Source organism: Pongo pygmaeus, chromosome 11 (genome assembly GCF_028885625.2).
Source record: "Pongo pygmaeus isolate AG05252 chromosome 11, NHGRI_mPonPyg2-v2.0_pri, whole genome shotgun sequence".
NCBI lineage: Eukaryota > Metazoa > Chordata > Mammalia > Primates > Hominidae > Pongo > Pongo pygmaeus.
In genome coordinates this window covers 61,686,753-61,714,018 of record NC_072384.2, presented here as the reverse complement: position 1 = coordinate 61,714,018, position 27,266 = coordinate 61,686,753, and the positions used below count along the sequence as shown (strand labels likewise).

The window sequence follows — 27,266 nt, the reverse complement described above, 5'->3', positions numbered from 1 at the left end:
GTATATTTTCTCATGTTTACTTTTTCTTTAGAAAAAATTTTTGTTTTCAAAACTAAACAACTGTCTAGCTTATCTTATGGGAAAATATTTTTACTTTCTGATACTCTGTTGATTTTGTTCTCATTCTAGGTCATGTAGAATTCAGGACTTAACTGGACTTTAAAAAGACCTCTAGTATCTATCTATCTATCTATCTATCTCTCTATCTATCTATCTAAACTAACTGCGTTTTTGTTTTTTTTTTAATTCTTAGGAGGGAAATGTAACTTTCAATGTTTATGTCACTCTCTAGTACAATTATAGTTCTTTCTGTTTTGGCTATCTTAGGTGACTAAAAAACCTGAAACTGCCCTGAAAGAAAAAATTAATTATTGCCAGCATGTTTATTATTTATTTAAAAAATTACATTTCTGATTAATGTCATTTTCTAACAAGGCTAATTGATGTTTGATATAGACTGAAAGGTTAAACTATTCCTCTGAACTCAGATTATGTAATTTTTTAATAACCAAAGTATGACATATGTCACATCCACATTAAATAAATTATTTCAGCTGATAAATAGCTATTTAGAAGTATTTACAATGATTTTAAGAGTAAGATGTAATTATAGGTAATATCCTAGTACTTATTTTTCAGAGGAAATGCTTGCTACAAAATATGCTCTCTGGTGGTCTCCTAATGGAAAATTTTTGGCATATGCGGAATTTAATGATACGAATATACCAGTTATTGCCTATTCCTATTATGGCGATGAACAATATCCTAGAACAATAAATATTCCATACCCAAAGGTATGTTGAATACTTTCAGTAGATGCTTTCATTTTCCTGGTATCAAAATGAGCAATGATTTACCATGAGTAAAGGTGGGATCAACAAGTTTGGAGAGCTTCTTATCCTTGTGCATTGTAAGGCAAACATTGTACTGTGCTCTATTATTTATGTGGACATCTGTTGCTTTGGACATCTGGTTGTGCTGGATGAAGTAGTCTTTGCAAAATCTATTGCAGAATCTTTGAAAAACATATGGTCTTGATCATGGAGGAAAAACAAGCTTAACTTAATTTTAATTTTTTTCATATTTCATGCTCCAAATTCAGGGTAAAGTTCTGTTTTGCAATTCTTTCTTGAATTCTCATGTAAATGCAAACTAGAATATGAAATACAAATGCTGAATTTGATGTTCCTGTCAGGTAGAAGCAGGCATGGGTTATGGTCTTTTCTGGATATACAAGATAGGTTAAATTTGTAAGTCTCAATTTCTCCCTTGAAGGAATTAGACATGGTGTGAACCCATAGTTTTTGGATATTTAACATTGTAGAGTTGTTACACATTCTTTTTATTCAGTCTCACATCTGGAGGGAGGAGACCTGAGTGTGCAGTAGGAGAATGGTCAGGTCTCAGTGAAGAAGCATTATATCCTAATCTCAATGTAAAAATGATATCAGAAAAAATGGACTCAAAGTACAAATTTACCTCTTGCACAAGGAATCGGATGTGATTTTAGAATTCACTTCTTTGTTCTTTGGATCCTATTGCTTTTACTTGCCAAGGGGAACATTGTCATGGCTGGACACAGTGGGTCCCTGGGTGACAAAGACGGTTGGATATGGCATACGCACAAGTGAATTCTAAGCAAGCCAAAGCGGCTATAGAGAAAGAAATAGAATTGCAGACAGTGTAATATTTGTGTTAAAAGTCTAAAAGCTGTGTAAAAACTCTAAAAGCTGAAGATGTTTGGGAGAGGCCTCACATTTGGGGGGAACCCAACATGTAAAAGAACTCAGATCTTTGGGAGGACCTATGGGAGCAGGAAGAGACGGGGAACCCAGAACTGAAGAGTGACTGACACTGATTGGGAAGTTGGGACCCACATTCTCATATTTCCTTGAGGCTTAAAGTTGCTAAAACATCTGGCATTAGGTGGAGATGTGGGACCACTCCAAAAAACTAAGGGAGTCTCTGATAAACTTGGAAGTGAAACAGGGAGGTCCTAAGAGACACTGAACAGTTCTTTGGATGAATTCAAACAGCACTGAGTCATTACATACTGTGCACCTACATTTCATGAATTTAAATTTTATTACAACTCTAAGATTCTCTCTTTCTACAGCAAAATAACAGAGGAACTCTAAGAAACTGTCTAGGTATGAGCTATACTGTCATGTAAATTTTAAGCACACAGTAGTATAGAAAGCACAAAACAAGAAAAGTATAAATCTCATGGATACTTCATTTGGAGGTGAAATTTCCCTAACCTTTTGGAGATGGTGGCAGTAATAACACAAGCAGGTAGGAGACTGAGCATTTGGTGATTGTCCTAGACCAAATCATATGGCAAAAGCAAAAAGTGTCTTTCATTTATTTTTCTTTCCATTCTCCTCTCAAATTAATCACCCTCTGAACTTTCCTTGGTATACAGAGATATGATTATTATTATAATTATCCCAATAATAAAAATGAGAGAGATCTGTCTTGGAAATCAGAAAGAGAATATAGTTCACAGAACTGCATTTTCATATCCAAAATGATTTTCTCTATAAATTTTAAAGCTCTCTCATTAGGCAGTTAAAACACCTAGTTTCACTCTGGTTGACACAACATTTGTAATTGCCCTGCAGATAAAATTGAAATGAGATTCCTTGTCGTGTTATAAATAGAATGTATTCCACAGTGATATACATAAGATTGTTCGCTTAGAAAAATATATCTAAATTCCTAAAGTTTCTTTAAAATGTTAGTGATAATTGGAATTTTATGAGCTTATATGTCTCAATTTTTTTGGCAGGCTGGAGCTAAGAATCCCGTTGTTCGGATATTTATTATCGATACCACTTACCCTGCGTATGTAGGTCCCCAGGAAGTGCCTGTTCCAGCAATGATAGCCTCAAGGTAGTTCATCTCAGATCCCTCCCATCTTTCTATCCTATATTCTAGTGAGTTTATGCTGTGCATGCTAGAAGCAAAAAACAAATAAGTAAATAAGAGTTGCACACAAAGCTAAAGACATACAAAATTAAAATTGACAAATAAGTTTCCTTAATTGGTTTTTCAAAATTAGCCCTTTTACACATATAAACGTGACCTCGGTGATCAATCTAAGTGAAACTTGCCTCAGATGTACAGATGTGAACTTGGGACCAACAAGCAGATAGTAAAATTCATGTATGTCCTCACCCTGGCTTCTTTCAAGTTTGGCGGACTTTATCTCAAGCCAGGGTTTGTGGCTCTATGTGGATCACATGTGTATGATAAATAAGAGAAGATAAGCTGACCCTCTCCAAAAATTAGCATTTTTCACAATGAAGCAGGCTATTCTCATTTATCTGGTTTTAGAATTGTCTAGAGATGAACTGTAGGCAGGCAGGGACGTGAAGGATTCTCACTTTCCCAGCATGATGCCCTATGTCTGATTGTCTGATTAGTCCAGAATACAGCGAACTTCAGTTAGTCCTCTGTGGTCTTTCTGGTTGAAGTGGCTAAGGGGAAGGTGCCCAGGCCCTGCCTGTTGGGCTTTCTTAACACTTCCTTAATGTCTAGAAGGCCAATCTTGGGTCTTCGCCTTCTGCTTCATGAAGAATAGCCAAGCTCAAATGACTGATCACTAATAGGGAAAAGAGTCCCACGAGAGGCTTCTCCTGGGCCTTGCTGAGTCCACTCTTGTATAATCAAACATGACTTTATATTTTTGAATTATCTGCTATTCCCCACCCTGATCGAGTCAATGAAAACTTGACTCAATACATCATTTTTTTTTGAAGTGTCATTCTCCACAGGTGGCAAATGAAATGAGCGTAACACAAGGAGTCCAGAGGCTTGTTTGAACAGCTGTAAAATACTAACAATAAAATAGTAGTAGCAAACATATTCTGAATACTCATCATGTAGCAGACATAGTTCTTAAGCGGTTTAAGCACTCTCAGCCAATCTTTACAGCAATCTTTAAAATAGGTAATATTATTATTCTGATTTTATATAAAAATAGAATAGTTAAGTAACTGGCCTAAAGGTATGTAACTATTAGGACATAAAGCCAAGATTTGAGCCTGAGGTCCCTTCCAGCTCTGTGATTTCCTTTACATTGATTTTCCAGAAGTTTGTGATTCATTTTATGTTGATGTTCTCTACCTACTAGTTCATCCTCAGAGTCATGGAATCATTGCTGCCATTCACTGACATCTAGTATGTGCCAAACATTATTTGAGTTATTTTGCATACAACATCAGTGATTTATTCCACAAGTCTGAATTTCAATACCTGACCATAGTCACAGCTAAAACTTAGCTTCCAACATGAATCTGCTGAGAGACAAAGATTATCCTTTTATCACACTTGTCTCTTTCTCAACTAATTATAAGGTGAAAAATTGAGTTTACTTGTGCAAAATGCAAGTTTAATGCTTTTTTTCCCTCTAGATTGATCAGTAGCTTTGGCATTATGTTTTAAATTCTTTTCTAAAATGTTAAAATCCAGAAACGGAGAGAAAACTCACATATGAAATGATTTCATTAGATGAAGAAACTCTCATAGATATTTTTTAAGTAAGTAGAGATATTTAAACTTTCTCTCCAGAGAAAGGAACATTTTGTCTTCCTTACCTATTAAATAAGTAATGTATAATAATGACATATATCCTTTAGAAAACAAAAATTAAGAAATTATTTGTGTGTGAAACTGGTTTATGGTTGTGACTACCTGTTTCTATTTTATTTGCAGTGATTATTATTTCAGTTGGCTCACGTGGGTTACTGATGAACGAGTATGTTTGCAGTGGCTAAAAAGAGTCCAGAATGTTTCGGTCCTGTCTATATGTGACTTCAGGGAAGACTGGCAGACATGGGATTGTCCAAAGGTAGGGTATATTATGATCACGGATATGTATTTCTGAAGATCAAGGCACAATAGTGGGGACTCATCCATAGCTAACATTTTATGTTGTAAAGCCAGGATTACTGCATTCAACCCCCAACTGCTTTGCAAAAAAGCACTCAGTATTCATGGGTCCATCATTTTATTAAATAAATAGGATACCTTTTATTTTCTTGAATGACTTAAACCTTGAAATTGAATAGCCAAAAAGAAAAAATGGGACAACATGACATTGGGAAAATCAGATATCTGGTTCTCAATTATAATGGTAAACCAGCCTTTTGAGATTATAACATTGGCAGTCCAACAGAAAGCAAAGCAATGCAGATGAAACCGTAACATGGGTCTACTAGATAAATATATATGTTTTAAACAAAAGAACCAGAGAAGAAATGCAAATGGGGCATGTTCTATTCAATGTTAAAAATTAAAAATGAAAAATTCTGAAGGAAATGGATATTATCAAAAGAAAGCCAGATATTCTGTTTTGTTTGTTTTTTGTTTTTTGTTTGTTTGTTTTTTTTTTTTTTGAAATGGCGTCTCACTCTGTTGCCAGGCTGGAGTGCAGTGGCACGATCTGGACTCACTGCAACCTCCGTCTCCCAGGTTCAAGCGATTCTCCTGCCTCAGTCTCCTGAGTAGCTGGGACTACAGGTGTGCACCACCAGGCCCAGCTAATTTTTTTATTTTTAGTAGACACAGGGTTTCACCATGTTGGCCAGGATGGTCTCAATCTCTTGACCTCGTGATCCGCCTGCCTCAGCCTCCCAAAGTACTGGGATTACAGGCATGAGCCACTGCACCTGACCCAAATATTTTGATTTTAAAATCAAATGAGAATTACTGAGAATGTGACATAAGATATTAGATCAAATTATTCTGTTATCTGGTTATCTTAAGACAGTACCCGATATGTACTAATTTTGGGCAGAAAAAGCCTTGAAAACTAAGCACAGATTTATTGTTGAGTTTTAATTGTTTCTAATACTCAAATTCAAACATAATCTGTTGAATTAATGAGTCAGAAAAACCGCTTAACCAATGTATAAGCTTTAAAATAAGCCTTTTCTTAATTACTCACATTAGAGTCTAAGAGATACAAAATGTTTTCTTTAAATAGGATATTTGATGGGTACATTTCATGAGTCTTCTAATTATGAAGAAATGTTTCATTAAAACAAACATAGAATAATCATATTTTATGAAGTAAAAAGAAAAGCACAGAACAATCAAAGTAAATCACTAAATTTCATCTAGAAATTAGGACATTATGTTTTGCAAGAAAAAAGTCATATGAGTCTGTTTGGAAATATATCAGGACTATAATAGTCAACATTACTCAGGCTAAAAATATTTTTTTAAATCACTACTGTGTCTGTGAGAGGCTCGACTAATTTTGATGGAATATGCTAGAAGCGTATTTTTATCTTATATATATTTTGATATACAAAGCAGGATGATTTTGGCTTTAATACAGTATCATAGGCAAAGAAAGGATAGACTAATCTTGATTATGCTAGTTAATTAGAAACAATTGGTCTGGTTAGTCAGCTTTGGGTGACTATATCTTTAAACTTTTCAATGAATCTAGGTATTAGGGACTATTGCTTTAATTTTATTAGTTTGAACATAATGAGATTTATAATTTAGACACAATTTTTAGCTCCTAAAACTAGGAATTTTAAAACTGTGATTGCTTTGAAATCTGAAATTCTAATTTATCAAAATCTGAGACAACTTTAATCCAAACTGACAGAACATTTAAGATGCTCATTCAATGAGGTGTGGAAGTCCCTGGAATATAAACTTTAGTTTTACAGCCAGAAAACAGTGCTTAAATTTAGAACATCATGTTTGAATAACCTTAGAATTTCTAAACACCTCTGTTTCAAAATAGTTTGATAAATACATGCAACACATTTTGAGATTTGAGAATAACAGTGTTGAATTTCCCAGAAACCATCCTCATGACTGATGTGTGTATGTGTGTGTGTGTGCACACACTTTGAAAACAATATTTAAGGTTAAGTGACCCAGCAACATTTTATTCATGCTGAGAGTCATGCCCCAAACAAACAGGCAAAGGAAACTGGCAACAATGACTTGTAATAAAATTGTATTAGTGAGATTTATTAAGAAATTTATAGTTAGGGGAAGAAACATCTTTTATATTATGCTTCCTCCTCTGAAAAGGGAATTAAAATTAATTTTACTTTTATGGCTAAAAATAATAAATCCAAAAATTACACTATTTTTTTCCGAGTCTTATCTTACTTGTTCTCTCTGAGGCATTGGTCTGTCCCTGTAAGAGAAAATCCAGACTGTGTTCTTAAAATTTGTTATTCCCCTGCCTTTTATGACAGTACACCCTCTCATGGTTCTTCTTCTGCTTCATTGACTGTTCTTTTCCTTTCCAGCTCTTCTTCTGACTTCTCTAGAAATCTTATTATTCTCCAAGTTAATGTATTTGCAAGGTAGGCTAACTGCTATAACAACAACAATAAAAACCTCCAATAATTCAGTGGGTTAATACAGTAGAAATTTATTGCACATTCATGTAACCATCCAATAGTGAGTCCAGGTAAGTAGGGTATGATGGGGATTGGGGAATGGTGTACTCTGCTTCATATAGTCATTCGGGAACCTAGGTGATGGCATTTCTGCTAACTGGCTTCCAACACTATTCCAAAGTTGGTCAAACCTGAACATCAACATCCAGCTGAGGGATGGAGAAAAGAATGAAGGGTAATGTAAGAGAGGCTATTATGGGCTAGGCCTGAAAGTAGCATGAGTTATTCTGTTCACACACCATTGACTAGAACTTATCAAATAACCATGGTCAACTGAAGGAAGGCTGGGAAATACATTTCCTACCCGTATCCCTAGCAAAAAGAGGAAATGGTCTGCTGATTATCCTGCTGTCTGTCTCAACTCTGTACTTATTCACCTTGGGTAATTTTAATCTATACCAGAGCTTTTTGGTATACTTGCCAATAACTCTCAGACTTATTTCTGAGGATTTGAACTTTTCAATATGTGTGGCTTCACTTTCTCTGTTCCATTCTCACTGCCATGAGCTTGATTAGAGTCTTTATCATTCTTTTCCCAAACATTACAATAGCCTTCCAGTTGGTCTCTCTGCCTCCTTCCCTCTTACCCACTTCTAGTTTATCCTCTGCATCATGTTCATAATTATATGTTCCAAATTGTGAATTGGAAGACCTTCAAAAGATTTACCAAACAGGAGAAATTGAAACTTCTTAGGCTGCCATAAAGATTCTCCAAAATCTTGCTCATAAACATGCATTCTCCTTCATCTTCTAACTCTTTCCTGTAGTCACTCTCCACTCAGCCATACTGAACCATCTGTTGGGTGACTAAGCTGGTCTGGTCTCTATGCTATTTATTTTACCTAGAATGTTCTTCTTTTTCTAATTATTTGTCTAGAAAAGTCTATTCATTCTTTTAGGATTACTAAGTGTTTGTTCAGTAAATGATCAATTACATTGTGCTAAAATATAACCCAAAATAAGATTCAGTGCAAATTTTAACATTTTAGCTACTTCATAGGACCCAGAAAAGAAAGAATTTAACCTAAACTCCACTGTTTTACCTACACCACATCAAGTGGATTGTGCTGGGCCTCCATAGATGTTGTGATAATTCCAAGTCACTGCCTCATGGAAAATTTAGGCATAATTATTAAGGATCTGCAACAAAATTACCCATGTATATACAACAGTGCTGTTATATGAGATTTTTAATATTGTCCTTTTAAACTCAAATTTGAAGTTAGTTGACTAGTAATGGTATACTCTGATCAGGCAGCTTAACTGTTTCCAAATGTCCAGATTATATTTAGGAAAAAAATGTTCTCTTAATACTATGTTCGATGTGATCTTTTGTCTTTTAGACCCAGGAGCATATAGAAGAAAGCAGAACTGGATGGGCTGGTGGAGTATGATTTTGCTATCTTTTTCTTACGTTTTAATGAAACTTGACAGATGCTCAGCTATCAAAGGACTATTTGCAATGTACCCAAACTGGCACTACTTATTTTCATAGAAAAAAATAGCAAGGTATAAAACACATAGGTAGTGATCTCTTGAGTGATTTTGTGCCAGACAATTTCAATGTCCATCTTTTTAGAATTCTATTGAAAATAACTCATACTCCTCATGTCCCAATTTTAAGTTTGTCAACTGAATCCTTGGTATCTATAACTAATATTACTTTTTAAACAAATACAATATAGATCATTTTTCAAAAGGAAACAAAATCCCTGATCTGTTAAAATCATCTTAATAATTACTAGTCTTTTGAATCCAAAAAAAATAAATACACTGGGTATCCTTGTAATTTAAAGACAATCTACCTCTTATTAAATTTCATATGACGTGTACTAAATTTCATATATGTATACTCCTTCCAGTATTTAAGTAATGATTTGGTATCAAATAGGAAAATGTCTGTTTTGTTATTTGTGATCATTTATATTTGGAAGTTTAGGATAGGTTTATTCAATAATTTATGAGGATTTTTAATGTAAAATGATGCTTGAGGTAAATAGCAATTGTATTTTATATCGTATATGAAGAATAAAAAGGAATACAAGAGAATAAGTGAAGGTTGGTAGAGGCTGCCACTTATCACAAACACATAATTCAATTCAATTAGTATTTGAAGAGGAAAGGCTACTTCTCTAAGATTTGGACGCATTATGCAATGAAAAAGGAAACTCTTAGGACCTGGTTTAACACATTAGTCCATGATCCAAGGACAAAAAAAAGTCAGAAATCAATTCTAAGATGATAAATTATATAAAAATTTAAACTCAAATTGGCTGGGAAGAAGATAAATTGTAAAGTGATAATCTTCAAATATTAAAAACTCTTAATTGTACACTTTTCTGGATCCAGTTGATATTGGCTTACATGCTGTTTAATTTATACTCTGTCTTTAATTAAAGATACTGCAGTTTTATTCATTAACTAGGGAATAGTTACTTTATTTCTTATATACAGCAAATGTAAATTACACTCTGAGGTAACAAGATAATAAAGATAAGTATGTAATTCAGAAAAAAAAAAACCTCCTGTTTGAACTCACTTTTCCTACTGTCCTAAATATCACAGGAAAAAAAGAGTAGTATTCAGTTAAGAAAAGTATTCTCTAAATTTTATGTATTCCTAATCAATATGAATCTCACCTTTCAGAAAGGTGATTCTAAGATCGGTATTTGAAATTTTGAGGAAAAAAAATTAATCTACCAATTCACTCCCATTACAAATATGTCCAGTAAAGAATGAAGGGAAGAAAGAATGCTTGAAAATATTCTTTAGTCATGTTCTCCAAGATAATAATATAACTAGATTTACTATACAGTTATATGAATAATGTAATTTTATAATTATATCAACAATGATACCAACAACCCTTTCAAAGTCATTATCTTGAGCATCTATAAACATTTATTTTGACAATGCTTCAGTGTTCAAAACAGTGAAACACTTTAGAATGCATCTTTTGAAAGCTCATATTTATAAGCATCTTCAGTATCTTAATAATTTAAAAAATCTGTATTGCACTAACCTTGCATTCCCATCAAATTGAGCTGAATGAATGAATGAATTGCCGGCAAAGCTTTAGAATTTTTTTTTTTTTTTTAAGACGGTGTCTCACTCTGTTGCCAGGCTGGAGTGCAGTGGCATGATCTCGGCTCACTGCAAGCTCCGCCTCCCGGGCTCAAGCGATTCTCCTGCCTCAGCCTCCTTAGTAGCCGGGATGGCAGGCGCCCGCCATCACGCCCAGCTAATTTTTGTATTTTTAATAGAGACGGGGTTTCACCGTGTTAGCCAGGATGGTCTCAATCTCTTGACCTCGTGATCTGCCTGCCTTGGTCTCCCAAAGTGTTGGGATTACAGGCATGAGCCACCGCCCCCGGTCCAGCTGTAGAATTTTTTAAAAAATACCCTCAGTGTCAGGAGATCAAGACCATCCTGGCTAACACGGTGAAACCCCGTTTCTACTAAAAATACAAAAAAATTAGCCAGGCATGGTGGCGGGCGCCTGTAGTCCCAGCTACTCGGGAGGCTGAGGCAAGAGAATGGCGCGAACCTGGGAGGCGGAGCTTGCAACGAGCCGTGATCGCGCCACTGCACTCTAGCGTGGGCGACAGAGCCAGACTCTGTCTCAAAAAAAAAAAAAAAAGCCTTCAGTGGAGGCACATATGTCTCCTTTGAGAGACTACGAGGTCCTTACATTAAATCAAAAATCATTCCCAACTAAATGGCATGAGCCTCCGCGCCCAGCCCAGCTGTAGAACTTTTTTCAAAAAATACCCTCAGTTGAGGCACATACATTTCCTTTGGGAGAAGATGAGGTCCTTATATTAAATCAAAAGTCATTCCCAACTAAATCTAGAGAGTAAATGAGTTACTTATCTGGGACATGTGGTTTTTGTGCCAGATCATTTTAATATTCATAGTTTTATAATTCTATTGGGAACAACTTATTTTTATGTACTAATCTCAATCTCTTAACATGTATTCAGTAGTCAGTAAAACTTCTAAATTCCAGAAGAGAAATTATCAAAAATTATTTGCAATGATTGTTTTCAAGAGTCAGTTTACACTCTCCCAAGGCATCTGCTTTAAATGGATTATTAATTAGCTTTTGTAAGTTCTGACATGCCTTTTGAAAAAGTCTGGCCACAATTTTATATAGCCATAACTCATATGTCATAATATATTGTATATTTAATAGCTTCCTTTGATCTATAATGAAACTAATGACTTAATAAAATTAACCAGAAAAAACTAGAAATGTGTATGTATTTCAGACATTTGTTCAAGTAACATTTATAGGGTCTTTAGATAAAGTATACAGGCTAGTCGTATTAGTATAAATTTTAAAAGCTATTTTTGATCTGTCGTTTCTTTTGAGTTTGTCAGAGATATTTAAAATGGAAAAAGACTCTCAGAAATCACCTATGAATTAGAAAAGGGAGATTAAATGACTTGCTAAAAGTAACTGATCTGTTAGTTGCAGGCACAGAACTAGAAAATAGGTTTCCTGAGAACTTTACTTACCACTTTTTTCCTCCAGCACTGACACATCCAGTCTTTTAATTTAGGATTAATAACCTAACTTCTTTTTTGGTATTTAATCAGAAAAAATAACAACAAAATTGCTTTTAAAACATGTTTGTTTTGTTTTGCTCTGCAGAGAACAGACAGAAAAGTGAAGAGTTAATCAAAGGAACCTAGTGCTTAATTCCTTAAATTTGGAGAACAAGCACTGAAGGCATTATGCTTAGACTGCAAAGTCACATCAATTATTTTAAAATAATTTAAGCAACACACTACACCTTCTTTAGGCATCTGGCAAAATCCCTTGGTTCAAAAAAGATGAATTTTCTTCTTGATGCTTGAAAGCTTGTGCTTTTGACTGAATGTGAACTCAGTTTAGGGCATCCGCTTTAGGTCATTTAACAGCTGTGGCAAGATATTACATGGCGGTAAATAATCTCACCTTCCAGGTAAAATATTTTAAATGGCTTTGCACTTCATATAGAGATGAGTAATCTATCAGAAAATCTAACCATAGTAAAGAAACCAGTGTAAGGGCCTCATTAAAACTGAGGACAACTTAGTGTGGGTGCTTATCTAGGGTCCATGTGTGACTTGCAAGAAGCACTTAAGTCAGAACACTTTATGGGCCTAGCTCTAGCAAAATGAATGTGGACATATTTCACACTCTCTTTACCTCACCCAAGTTACCTGTTCATCTAAAGCAGCTGTCTTCAATGTGTGCAATGAAAGGGGAGAAGATAACAGTCTTTGCTTATCAGAAATATTCTTCCTGTTTGCCTGATTCTAATATCTTAAAACATAACACTCTGCCCTGTTTTTTTATTTTCAATAAAAATGAGATGCTAAGTTTTAATCTAGAACAAATCCCCTTTAAAAAGTCCCTTAACTAACTGACTGCAGCTTGCAGACAATTTTTCTTTTTACTGTGGTACCTTAAAAAATGTTGTGACTAAGGTTTTATTTTAGTGATTAAGGCAATGTAGAACCAACTTTTGTGTTTCACAATGAGGAATAAGAAGGAGACATAGGCCAGGTACAATGGCTCACACCTTAATCCTAGCACTTTGGGAGGCCAAGGTGGGTGGATCACCTGAGGTCAGGAGTTTGAGACCAGCCTGACCAACATGGTGAAACCTCATCTCTACTAAAAATATAAAACTAGCCAGGCATGGTGGTTCATGCCTGTAATCCCAGCTACTTGGGAGGCTAAGGTAGGAGAATCACTTGTGCCCGGGAGACAGAGGTTGTGATGAGCCAAGACCACGCTATTTGCACTCCAGCCTGGGCAACAAGAACGAAACTCCATTAAAAAAAAAAAAAAAAAAAAAGGGAGACATTATAAGAGGTTACTAGTAAGTATGTATATTATCATTTAGCTAAGAGGGTGAAACTTCATTCTGAAATGAAAGAAGGATTTTGTCAAAGACTTATAGTAATAAAATTTTACCCACAAAATTGCTAATCAAAGTTTCCTATTCCTGGGCCTCTTGGTTATTAATTTCACTTGGAAGCATTAGTCTCAATATGCAAAATCCTACCAAGGTTGTTCTTATTATTAATGAAACTAATGTAGGAATCATGTAGAGGCAGCTGTTTCTCATTATTCCATTTTTTCATTTTAAAGAAAACTTTAGACAAGTTAAAAGTAGTAGAGTTTATTTGAACAAAAACAATTCATAAATCAGGCAGCACTCAGAACCAGAAGAGGTTCTGAGAGTTCTGCACAGCAATGTGAGCAGCCACCTTTTATAGGCCAAACACAGAAGCAAGGTAGATAAACCACTGGTTGGCTACACTAGGAGTCGGCCTTATTGGGTCATAGAGTGATGAGGCATCTACCTTATTTGGATGCGGTGTGATATGATGGCTGCCTATGATTGGCTGAAACCCTTTTGCTGTACTTGTAGTTAGGTTTTGGTTTGTATATGTACTAAGGTTGCGTTTCATTATATAGGAACTCAAATTATAGAGACAGCCTCAGGTTAATGGCCTTCTGCTTATTTGATTTAACTGATTTATTGATTCTAGGTAAATGTGGTGAGACTTAGGGCACTGTATTATTTTCCTAGGGCTGCTATAAGTTATGGCAAACTTTGTGGCTTAAAACAACAGAAATTTATTCTCTCGCCATTCTGAAAGCTGGAAGTCGGAAATCATGGTGTCAGCAGAGCTGTGCTCCCTATGAAGGCTCAAGAGAAGAATTCTCCCTGTCTCTTCCGGCTTCTCATGGCTCCTAGAAATCCCTGAGCATTGTTTGGTTTACAGCCGTATCACTTTAATCCCTGCTTCTGTCTTCACATAGTCTTCTTCCCTGTATCTCTCAGTGTCTCTTTGTGTCCTCCCCACCTATGAGGACAGCAGTCATTAGAGTTAGGGCCCTCTTTAATACACATCTTTACTTTCTCCCTTGATTACATCTGCAAAGACCCCATTTCCAAAAGGGTCACATTCTGTGGCTCCACAAGGACATGAATTTCTGGGGAACTTAGTCCACTACAGACATCACATCAAATTAGTTGCATTTTAATGTCACACAATTATAATTATTTCATGAGAAATAATGATCAGTTGCATCAAAAAGGCATCAAATATGGGGTCATCATTAAAGGAGCCTACAGTGACTTCCCCCACTCTCTTCTTGCTCTACAATGGGTCTCACGTTAGGTCTCACCAGGATAGGTATTTGTAGCTAAAAGATACTAGTAGCTTTTTGTTGTTGTTGCTTGATGCAGTTCTCATGTGGAGGGACACCAACTAGAGAGAGCTGGCTTTAAATCTGCTCTGCATGATGTAGAGTAACTCTTTCCTCATGTAATTCTTTTAATGATTTGCCATCATTTCACCAAACAATGACCAATGGGGAAAAAAAGTCAGCAAATGTAAGACAAGTCAATTAATTTTTTAATGGGAAAAATACGAAACTATTTTCTAAAATTTGGTGTAAGAACATTTGCAGAATTTCAGTTATATCTATCATTTAGAATGTTGAGGTGTGGCTTGTTCTGTTTCAAGGCACACTAAAGAGCCTAGTGTACCTTAGGTAGTTAAGTGGTTTCCAGCAAGTTCTGGGACCTGTTAGAGGTCAAACTAGGGCATTGAGGTCAGTCTGCAGTCGGCTTCCTGTGCTCAAGGAGTAAACCTCCCCCAACGTAGGCAACTTTTTTCTCTCAAGTCCAGAAGCCCCTCCTCACCATTAAAAACTGTGGCTAGCAAGCCATGATTTTTTCATCTTTAAGATGTCTTCATTGAATCATTGGTATTAGGTGCTGGCATCAGACAAATCAAGAATTAAAAGAGGTATAAGTCAATGAGCATCAGACTTTGGTCAAATACCTCATTTTAAGTTTGGTTTGGTTAAATATCAACATTCGTTTGTGATTCTTTTAACTCCGTTTCAAACCACATAACCTTCGACTTAGAAATTTAGTCAAATTAAGCATTGTAAATCCAGGGGTATGCAGTAGCAGCCAAGCAGTGGTCGGAATGTTCAAGTGCCTGTTAGAATCACTACATAAGCTGTTTATCTGAAAGAATGGGATTTCAGATGTGAATGACAGAAGACAGAGGAGGCAAGACATTCTGATTCCTATAACTATGACCATACATCGCTTTTATATATTAAAACAAAATCTATGGTTTTAGTTTGGTTTGTCTTTTGAACATAACCTCTGCTAATTTTTTTCAGTTCTTTGTTTCAACACCAGCTTTCAGCTATGATGCCATTTCATACTACAAAATATTTAGTGACAAGGATGGCTACAAACATATTCACTATATCAAAGACACTGTGGTACGTTCCTTCCAAGATTTATCTCCTCAAAGATCATTCACTTGAGGTTGCTCAAATAACGCTCAGTTTCACACAACATAATGTTTGTCTTTTTATAGGAAAATGCTATTCAAATTACAAGTGGCAAGTGGGAGGCCATAAATATATTCAGAGTAACACAGGATTCACTGTAAGTATTGCACGAAGCACGATGCACCATTCAGGTTTTAATTGGCACCGATGGACATAAATGATACTGTACCAACTATCTTAGTTAAGAAGATTTTTGTTACTCTATAATTCAGACAGTTGTGAGTTCATTTATGATTGCACATTTTTAATAACTAGCCAAAATGATTTCCTTTTGGAAAAAAGTCTTCAGTAGGTGATAATTTCTCTTCTGATATTTGGTAGGTAATTATGTAAAAAGTATACAAATTTTAAGATAATAACTGGTTCTAAAGGCAAATTTTACCCTTCAGCACTTGAAGCAATGAACAAGTTTCAAAATTCCCTGGAGGGCAGCCCATAGATATGGAGCATCTTTTGTAGTGATTCATTGTTATATAAGTTTAACATTATTATTTATAACAACTATCATTTATGGAGCAATTACTGTGTACCAGATACTGTAAAGTAGAAATGATTATCCTAAGTTTGCAGATGAGAAAAGGGATACTCATAAAATTTAATTAACTTGGCCAAAGGCCACAGTTAGTTAGTAGCAGACTAGGATTCAATCCTAAAGCATTAAATCTAAGGCTGTTATTATCAACCTGAACATGGGACTGCTTTCTTACAGTTCTTTCCTCTTCAGTCCATTCTGCATACTATTTAAATAAACCATCTTCAAATAATCTTTTATGATAAAATTGATCTAATCAAAAAAGTATACTTTATTTCTCTAATTTCTAATACAATCTGCATCTAGGGATCCTCTCTTAGTACTGAAAATCTGCCAGCTATTACCTGAAATTCTAGGAGCAAAAAGGTGAGGACCATTAGTCCAGGCTCATGGAATAAAAGCCTGTCAGAAATCTATTACGAATCTTTGGAATTCTTTGAATGGAGGGCAAAGGTGTTTGGACTTTCTTTGGAGCAGCCATTAAAATCACTAGAGTAAAAGGGAGTGACATGTTCAAAACAGGTGGGAGATTCATTTCAGGCATGATGTGTTGAGGAGGTGGGGAAAAACTGAAGTGGAGAGCCCCAGCTCTGGTCGTAAGAGGCCTGAACTAGAATAGTGGCAATGTAATAGATGCTCTGAGGACAAAACTGCACCTCCTTCTTTCTTTGCGTCCTTAGCACTTAGCACAGCGCCTGACACAGAGGAGTTCAATACACATTCTCTAAATGGAAGAGACAACAGAGTAGACGGTAAAAACAGATGGAGGCTAAACAGGACTGGTGAAGGGTGACTGTCAGGAAAAAGAGAGAGAAAAGAGACAAACTGGACCCGGCTGCAAGGGTTAGAGAGGGAGACAATCAGGGAAGCTTCCACATAACAAGGGAGTGGCCGGGGGCTGTTGGGGAAAGATCCTGAGTCCTTTATTCACAGAGAGTTTTAGATGATGTGGGGAGGGCAAGGGAAGGGATGATGGGAGTCACGCAAAGTTAGTAAAGATGCATAGAAAGGTGTTAGTTTAGGAGATAAATTTTGTACTATAAACGAGTTGTATTCCATTGCTTTTGTCTTCTACTTGGTGCTAATAAGATTTTCATGATACCTAGGATATAGCGAGAACTGGACTGCCTAATTGTCCCGAGAATTCAACCAAACTTCGGTTATCCCAAACTTTTCACATTTGTGGGGGAAAAGTAATGACAGTTTCTGATACTCAGATGAACATACAGCAGAATAAAAACCATGTCACGAAACTGAATTTCCCACTTCATGGCTATTTTAAGACAGATTGGAATCAGAACCTGGATACTTCAGTAACAAGCATGTTCTCTTATGACTTGTTTTGCATCTGGCTAAATTGACATGCCCTGTGTGTGGTATCCAGTGTGATATCCTCAATTCGTAGCAAACCTATCTATTGACAGGGTGTCTATAAAATAAATTCAAGGTGTGTTCAGAATCACAGATAAAATCAAATAACATAGTGCAGAGAAACAGGTAAACTGTTCTTAATCGTAAAAAAGGCAAGGTATGATATTAATAAAATTTCCTAGTTTATTTTGCACAGCTCATAATGAATCAGAATATAATATACTTATAATAAAAACAGTATTCAGCATAATTTAATCTTCCTCTGATGATGTGGAAGCCAGGATAAATACGCAAAGTTCAGTTATGAACAGCAGTTATTTGTGTACCTAAGCACCAATGAATAGTTTCAATAGATGAATGCTTACCTATGTTGATACTATATTAGTATCAATACTAACAATCCTATTATCACTTATTTATCAATACTTAATAATTTCTGAACATATTTTCAGGTTTTATTCTAGCAATGAATTTGAAGATTACCCTGGAAGAAGAAACATCTACAGGTAATTTATGTCCATTCATTCTGGTATTTCTATATACTGATATTTTAATATAAAAAGTCATCATCCCCAGGAGATGCAAAATATTTTTAAAGTGTGGCACATAATAAAAATCATTTATGAATTGAGAGAAAACATTTGGAGAATGGGTATACTACATCAGTATACAAAACACACACTCTCAAAGTGCTAGCCAATTCAAAATATCTGTTTTCAAAAGGAAAAAACAGGAAATTCTAATGTTCACGTTAATACTAAATACTATTTTGGTACTAAACACTTTAACTACACATAGAGGTAATTGAGGACATTTCTTTATTTAACACACATTTGTTGAATACCTAGTATGAACCAGGCATTGTTTTTATTCTGATAAGATGTGATTTCCTTCACTCTGGCTCACTTTGGCACCACCCATGTCTGTTCCTATATTATTGTTTAAATTCAGTCCAGTTGTTCCCTTGATGACTGAAATGGTGCCCTCAACAGCCCTTTCTGGATGTGGAAAGGAAAGCAATAGTTACCACATGCTGGTAGTCTATTATATGCCAGGCACCTTTTAATCTGACTTACATATGTAATTTCATTTAATTCCTACAGCACCATGAAGTAGATAATGTTGTTGGAGCCAGGATTTGTACCTCGGCATGCTGATCTCTGAGCCCTTGCTGTTAACTGCCTCCCTAGTGTTTCCAAAGTTACACCCGAATAGGGACATATGCTAACATACTAACCCCAACAGAGGAAATAAGAAATTTTCCCTCTGTCATATTCCTCTGTTCCCGCCTGGATCGTGATCTTACTTTATGTGTTAAAAAGAATCACTCTCTGGGTCCAGCAATGTCTCTGGCCTGGCCATTCTCTGCCATGCCCAAGGCAAAGTCAGGGACAGCAGCAGAAGAAACTCAGAGGTGGCACAGGAGACCCTGACAGCCACCATGGGGTCCTGACCTGTCCAGACCCTGGCATGACATCCTCTAAACTCCTCCACATGGAATTCTGATTCTGAGGGTGTAGGATAAGGTCCCTGAGTCTGTGTATTGAAGCCAATCACCGTGTTCAGGAACCACACAGATGACTCTGCAGGGTGAGTGTGGGGCCAATGTGGGCAGTGCAGATTGCTTGTGTAGACTGTGTGGAGGGGGCATTCCCAGCCTGAGCTTCTGTGAGCCCAAATTTTCTGCTGAAAGGAATGAAGGCACAGAAGGCACTTAGAACTGTGATTTCTTATTTCCAATTTGCTTATTATTAATTTCCCCATCCTGATATATGGTAAGAACAGGGACTCCTTCTTGGTGATACTGCCAGATTTTCTTTCTATGTTTTGCCATGGGGTGGAAACAGAGAGATAGAAAGATGAAGAACCATGCATTCTCAAGCACTTTGTGAAGTGTAAGAGATGAATGGTTATGGGAAGTGACTACCTCACTGCCATTTGAGGTGTTAGATATTTCTCCCACTCCAGGGAAACCACATAGGGCTTCTTCCTCAAGGTTTGTGCCTATTAAGGCAAAGATGGATCAAAAATCAAGCTACATCAAAATACTGTGATTCCCCTTTACTTTAAATGATATTGGCAACAGAAAAATAGAGTGGGTTTGATGTCAATATGTAAATTAGTCACTTTACATGGAGTAGTACATTTTGATAAATACAATCTCAAAATTTCAGCTTAGTTTTATTTTCATTTCCCTCTAGAATTAGCATTGGAAGCTATCCTCCAAGCAAGAAGTGTGTTACTTGCCATCTAAGGAAAGAAAGGTGCCAATATTACACAGCAAGTTTCAGCGACTACGCCAAGTACTATGCACTTGTCTGCTACGGTAGGTAACGGACCTCACATAAGCACACCATCCCCACAGGCATGGTTGTCATCCTCCTCACCTCTATCTGATCAATTCTTAGCTACAGTTAATGAGTATTTGTTATATGTAAGAATCTTATCTTGTGCTTATAGAAAAAAAATGAGAGGAGGATAGGAAGGTATTATTATCTTCACTTTTTTGCAACTGAGGAAACAGAGCTTAAGGAAACAGGGTAACTTGCCAAAAGGTCCACACTGCAGCTAAGCATCAGCCAGGATTGAAGCAAGGGTCTGTTGCCTCTAAGTCCCATGCTCTTAACCACCACATTCCACAGCACTGAGATTGCATGCAGAGGCAACCTATCAGCTAGCCTTCGCAAGATTTGAGCAATAGCAAAAAAAGAAATGTTCTCTGATAAAATGGTTGCTGGACTTTCGGCCCCCTTTGCCCAGAGAAATATCAAACTCTCACAGCCAGGGGAATGAACAATGGATTGGAAACCCGAGATGCCCACCTCGGAAGTCAATCATTCCTCAAACTGTAGTTTCAATGGGGATAGAAAATGAACCTTTGTCACTCAATATGTCCTTTCTAAAATTGGAAAACATTGTAAGTAATGCATCAAATATAACAAACCGTAAGTAATAAAATCTACAAAACATTTCCTGGTTGTTTAGGACATACGTACATTTAATGAATAATTTCTACCCATATAATTTTATTTTATGCACAACGTTTTATCTATATCTTAAGCATGTGGCAAACAATAAAACAGGTTAGGTTAAGAGGCCAATATAGATCAATGAAATATATTGGGATTTAAGTAGTCATTATGGAGATTTGGAAAACTGACTTGGGAATCTCTAATTCTCCAATCTCTGTCACCTCCCTCCAGCTTATTCCTAATTTGGGGCTGGGAGTTAGAGTACTTGGAAAAAGATATTACAAAATGTATGCTACCCTCCTGTTTTGGTATCAGCTCCCCTGGTAGGGGTATGTGGCTTAAAGAACAAATGGAATCTTTGACTGCTTGATATCCCTCTTCAGTTGCAGAGACCCTGAAGATCCCATAAAGGGAACCAGAATGAAGGCTACCCTAACATGCCACTTCCCTCAGTCCAGCCACCTGGCCCCTGAACCTGAGCTGCAGCTCATTTGACTGTGGACATGAATAAGCATTTTAACCCAAATTCTCCCTTGAAGATAGCACAAAGATGTCAGTTTGAAATAACACTTTCATAAAATGTTTGGTCAGTGGCATCTTTGAAATGTCAAGGGATTGTTGTTCATGACCATATGTGCTGATTGTAGTTACTGGCATTTAAAGGTATACATTAAATGTCCCTCTCAAGTTATATGCAACATTTTTCAACCTAAGCTATGTATTTATGCAACATAGATTGAAAGCTTACATGCCAGGCACATAGTATCATTGAGCTAACTATACTGAGTCATCTGTTTATCTATCTTTTTCTCCTGGAAGGCAGGGGCTACTTTGTTTTAATCTTTGTATTTCTAAGACCAAGAAGAATGTCTAATACATAATAGACATTCAATGTTTGTGGAATTAACATAGATATGAGGTAACATTGCTCTCCCTTGCAAAGTCTACCAAAAAAACTGGTTTTATGCTGATGCATTTGCTGATGAATGCATCAGTGACACTACATTTACATCCATGCATTTATAGTTGTATGCATTCTGCATTTGTATAATGCTTTAATGTTTTTGGAAGGCACTATCTCACATTTTATATTACTTTGTCTTCCTAATATCTACTTGAGCCTGTGTGCCCACTAAAGAGATGAAGAATAAAAGCCTAAGCTCTCATCAAAAGTTGGTGGAAGAGTCCTTTCTAGAACTTGAATCGCCTGACTTTTCCACCACTCACTCTTCCTCGGCAGTATGGTAATTTCCCATTTAGCAAAAAATATACTGTGTGGGAAGCATCACATCGTCTGGTGTTTTTGAAGCTCCAGTAAAATGAGTCACTGCGCCATCATAGGAAAAACCTTGAAATCTTTCCCTTCAGGACTAAGAGTAAAGCCTCATTATGTAACTTCAAACTCTCCCGAGGGATGGTTAGTAAGTCCCAGATGATAGGATCAAAACAGGTAAAATTATATCGATGATGCTGATGGAACAAAAGCATGCAAGGTAGGCTTCTCAAGGACTGATGTTTAGGCCACTAGTATCACACGTTCATCCAGTGTCAAATACAGTCAGTCATTTATCTGTCTCATTTTTTAGTCAAAAAAAAAAAAAAAAAAGATATGCAAGTTTCCATTATTGAAACTACACACCCATGAAAATTCCACAGGGTAGATGCTGGTTGATTAGAGTCTAGAAATTTATATTCATGTCTCATTTCTTTGCATGCTGGCTGAAAATGTAATATGTGTATTTGTCCTTTTTCATAACTTTGATGAAAAACTGGCCAAAATGAAAATCTCTGCAATAACATTCTATAAAATTCTGAGATTCCACACAGGAACTTTTGAGTCTTGAGGGAGCCTAATAAATACTATCCTTTTTCCTCATTTCCAAATTAGACTACGATTCAGGCAGGAAACCAAAATATTTTCTTTACTTGTAAAGGCTAGTTGGAAAATGTGGTAAAGCTGTGTGGTTTCCCAATGTTGCATCCCAGAATTATACTTACACAAATATGGGTATGACAGGGCAGCCACCATCTTCCTCCATGGGGCTTGGCACTGGCACAGGTACAGCACTGAGGAACAGATCAAAAGCATGTTCTCTGCAGGCAGAAAGATGCCAGAAGCAAGACAGAAGGAGCTACTCATACCCAAGTCTTCTCAGAACTCTACAAAAAATTCATTTCTCCTCTGCTTAGCATGAGCCAAGCATGCTACTCTAATGGGTTCCCTCCACATAGAAGGTAGCATCCTCACCCTACCTGGAGGGGTGGGGTGGCAAATGAACATGTACCTCCAACCTCCACATTTGTTGATTTTAACCTACTGACTGAGCAAATTTATGCTTAAAAGGTATATTTCCAGACATTATTTGATCCTGTATTTCAAGTAAGGAATAATTTGTTTTTAATTATTTGTAGATCTTGCTAAAAATGGCCAGTTTCTGCATAGAGAAGCTGAATGCATGTTGGAATATGTAGTAGACACTGGTGTGCCAGCCAGATCCCTTCATCCCCATCTTCAGGACTGACTCAGTAATTTCTTCAGCTACTGAGAGTGCTAGTGGCTGACAACTTACAGATGAACACGCCCCCCAACCCTACCTCCCCCCAACCACACTGGAGTTTTCTCTTCTCCCAGGCCACATCCAATGCTAGGGGGTAAACCTCCATGCTAGGGGGTAAAGGTCAGCCTTGTTGCCCCATTGGAGACAACTCTACAAGCTATCTAGGGGTCTCTATGTGACAGCAGTGACATCCACCTTCCTTCCCTGCCCTATTCTTCCTCCCCTTCCCCCGCAAGTGTGCATCCCAATACCACCCCCAGAAACCTCCTTCCAAGACTGCTTCCCAGGGACCTGCCACAGCATATTTTAAAAGGAAGTATGTACCATATAGATTTCTGCATGTATTACTCCATGGAAAAAATACTCGATTTTACCCATCTAAATAAGCTGAACATTGAACCAAGAAGCCAGATTGAAAATACAATCTGGATACTGGTGAAGGTTGTTTGATAATAAAGACACAGCCAAAACTGGCCCAATACAGCATGACATCTTCCCAGAAGGCCATTTGTCACTGCAGCTTCTGGGGTGCATTTGTGTTATTAGATATTAACGATTCAGGATTAGTCTTGGAAAAGTGCACAGGCAAGGCTTCTCTCACAGCTGTTCTTTGAGTGGGCTTTGATCTCATGTATTGTTTAAGTGTGACTTAAAAGTGACGTTTTCTTCTCTATGGGGAAAAAAATAGCTGCAGAATTAAAAGATGTACTGGCACTTGACACTAATCACAAATACTACCAGCAGCCCATCTTGAAAACGAATTGTTATTTTAACACTAAGCCATGATTTTGTTTTCATCCTGCATACAGGCCCAGGCATCCCCATTTCCACCCTTCATGACGGACGCACTGATCAAGGTACTCTCTCTTGCATGCTATCTATCTTGTCTCAAGTAATCCTGAACTCTCTGTGATGCTCCGCTAAAGAAAGCAGGACAGTTTCTCCACACCACCAAGGGGAACTGCGATGGAATCCTGTTATCACATCACTTATTATTGCACAGATTTGGATATTATTTGGGTCAAATATGATCCCATGAAATTTAATAATTCTTTTCAGTGAGAACCTGGCATAACACAGATGAGTTATATCAGAGGGTTTAATTCTATCTTCTCCAATCAGCCTTATAAAAAGCACAGATTAGAATTGGGAAAAAACTTAGCACATTCAGTACGATCTTCCTTCCAAAATAGAATCCCTAGGGTGTTTTTTTTTTTTTTTTCCTCAGGGGTTGGGGGTAGGGGGTTGTTTGCGTGTGTGTGTGTGTGTGTGTGTGTGTGTGGTAACATCCCAAACTGGAAACAAATTCTACATGTAACTTCTTCAGTTCAGAGCAGAGGGTGACTGTCACGCCAGCTTTTTTTAACAGCTACATCACATTGTTGCCACGTATGAACGCCCTGAAATTTGGAGGCTCTTTCCATTTTCAACTGCTATCAAGACAGTCCTCCTCTATCCTGTATTTGTGATATTGGTTCAAAATAGTTCACATCTCAAAGACGACCAGTTTTGCTCGCAGCAGAGTTGTCCAAGTGTCTAATTGCTCTGATACTCTTCCTGCTGGCTCTCCATTATCTTTTGATTTACTATTAAACAACATTATAGGGTTGGAGTTGTTGGAGGCCAGGGACAATGAGGCAGATGCCACTTTCTTCAGCACTCATGCCTGCGATTGTCCCTGGACAGCTTTGGTGACAAGTCAGGAGACTGCCTGGGGATTACTTTGGCTGTCAGCTCAATGGCTCAAGTGTAAGTGAAAATAACAAGAAAAAAAAAAAACAGAATCAATTTGGGAACTCTGGACAGGACAGGCATTGTGATAATGGGACTGTGAATTTAGTTTCATTTTAAGGTTTTTTTGAAACCTTGTGTCTAATAAGGAAATACTTTTAAGAATAACGTATTATATTTCTTAGTCAGTGAGACTGATTTCAAGTCGACAAGGTTTTGTTGTAATAGAAATCACCATCAGTGCATAATTCTCATTTTATCAAGACTGCAAAATAATAGCCAGCCTTTCTTTTTCCGTAGCATGAATTTCTACTTTCTTGAGATCCTTGTTAGATTCCTGGCAGATCTTTGTACTGATTTTGAAGCTCTATTACTTCACTCACTATTTACAAAATAGGTAACCCTCAGATGTGTCAGATGTAAGTAAATAAGCACTAACAGAAAAAACAGAATTCAAATTCTTTCAGAACACAGTTCCACAACTAACCTAATGTGAAATTATTCTCCTATGTTCATTATAAATACAGATTCCCAGGACTTCCCCAAAGATTTTAATGTGGTGCGTCTTAAGTTATGCTTGGAAGTTTGTATTTTTAATAGTAAATGTTCAGCTGCTGTTTTGGAGCAGATGCTGTGTCTCTTATTTACATTGCATTTGGTGTCAGCAATCTCATTCAACAAATATTTATGGAACTTCTACCACATTAAGCCAGGCACTGCGCTAGGTCCTGGATCTATCTATAAAATAAAGAGATACTGGGTTAGACGATGTCCTTGTCCTCAAGGAGGTTATAGATGAGTGGGGAATATGAACATGGAAATGGGCAGTTACAATACAGTGGGGTAAGTTCTAAGATAGGGGAACTACAGAAAGCCTGGAAGCACACAGGAAGAGAAGCTCATCTGGGTTTGGGGGGTTAGGAAATGTTTACTAATGATAACTACCACAAACCCAAGACTCATGAATATGAAGTAGGTGATGATGCTATTTGGATGATTGGCTTGATACTAATGGTTTTTTACTGAAATAGAGGAGTCATTGTGGAGATCAGGTTTTGGGAGGATGATGAATTTTGTTTTAAATGTTGAGCTTGAGGCACTGATGAGATATCTAAGTGGAGCTGCTCTGTAGTGACATCATTTTGGATCTGGATGCCAGAAGATCAGTTTGGACTGAAGATAATGATGAAAGTCATTAATTTATGGAGCATGTGGTAACTAAGGCCTTGGAAGTGGATGATATGAGCCGAGTGGACCAAACAAGAGTGGATAGGGTTAGTGGGGAGTGAGCCTACAACAAAACTGTGTGGAACATCAACACTTGAGAAATGGAAGGAGAAAAATGAGCCTGGAGAGGAGACCAAGAAGGAACAGAAGGAGGGGGATAAACTTGAGAGTATGGTGTGGTGGAAAGCAGGGGAGGAGAAGAGCTCAAGGAGGAGGAAATAATCAGCTGTACCAGATGCTGCAGAGAGTGAGGGAAGACTTGCTCTAAATTAATGGACTTAGCAAGAGGGAGATTGACATTAGCTTGGTCAGAGCCATTTCAGTGGAGCAGTGGAGGTGGAAGCCAGATTAAAGCAAAATTAGGACTGCATAAGTAAGTTTAAAAAGACAGTATTTCCAGTCAGTCTGAGTGTGATGAGAAGAGGGGATTGGTGGGATGATGGCTGTAAAAGATTGATGTAGGTTTAATTTTGTTTTTGAAAGAGGATAAACATTTGAGTATGAGTGGATGTGATAGAGGAAATCAGCAGAAAAAATGCAAGGAAAACATAGAGGAGGGAGGTCCCTAAGAAGCTGAGAGAGGAAGAAGGTCAGAGACAGGTAAGGGGATTAATCTCTTGTGATGCGATGGGAGAGAATACAGAAATTGTTGGCATAATTGTATGAAAGTTGGAACACAGTGAAGTGGCTTCATTTTCCCTGCAAAGAGAGGGAAGTTTATTTGAAAATAGCAGGTAGTACTCGAACCAGATTCTGTGGGAATCCAGAATAGCTGGAATTGTCAGGGAGGGCCCAGTTAAAGCTTAGTTGCTTTGGGCACAGAAAATGCTCATTAAAATTAACCAATTCATGACATGCCCTTATTAATCAGCCTTTCCATGGATTCTTCCCGTAATTTAATCAGCAATATGGGATTTTAAAACAATTCAAACAGAAATCAAGTATAAGATCCATCATTGTTACAACTCAATTTCATCACAATGAAGAGCCTACAAATACATGCGGAAGCAGATACTACATGCCAGATACTAGGTGCTGTGTGTGCTT

At 37.0% G+C, this 27,266-nt stretch overlaps 1 protein-coding gene across 2 annotated transcripts in view; it reads left to right on the top strand.

Annotated features, from left to right (window-relative positions):
• FAP (fibroblast activation protein alpha) overlaps nucleotides 1-27,266 on the top strand; it is a 73,317-nt gene that overhangs the window by 25,157 nt on the left and 20,894 nt on the right. Inside the window, exons 9-17 of one of the 2 annotated variants that reach the window (XM_054478196.2) lie at nucleotides 640-794; nucleotides 2,792-2,895; nucleotides 4,720-4,855; nucleotides 8,786-8,830; nucleotides 15,652-15,756; nucleotides 15,855-15,925; nucleotides 18,184-18,237; nucleotides 19,933-20,057; nucleotides 24,071-24,118. In XM_054478196.2, coding sequence (XP_054334171.1) covers nucleotides 640-794; nucleotides 2,792-2,895; nucleotides 4,720-4,855; nucleotides 8,786-8,830; nucleotides 15,652-15,756; nucleotides 15,855-15,925; nucleotides 18,184-18,237; nucleotides 19,933-20,057; nucleotides 24,071-24,118 — 843 coding nt within the window. The remainder of the gene's footprint in view (nucleotides 1-639; nucleotides 795-2,791; nucleotides 2,896-4,719; nucleotides 4,856-8,785; nucleotides 8,831-15,651; nucleotides 15,757-15,854; nucleotides 15,926-18,183; nucleotides 18,238-19,932; nucleotides 20,058-24,070; nucleotides 24,119-27,266) is intronic. The other variant, XM_054478197.2, reaches the window with a different exon arrangement.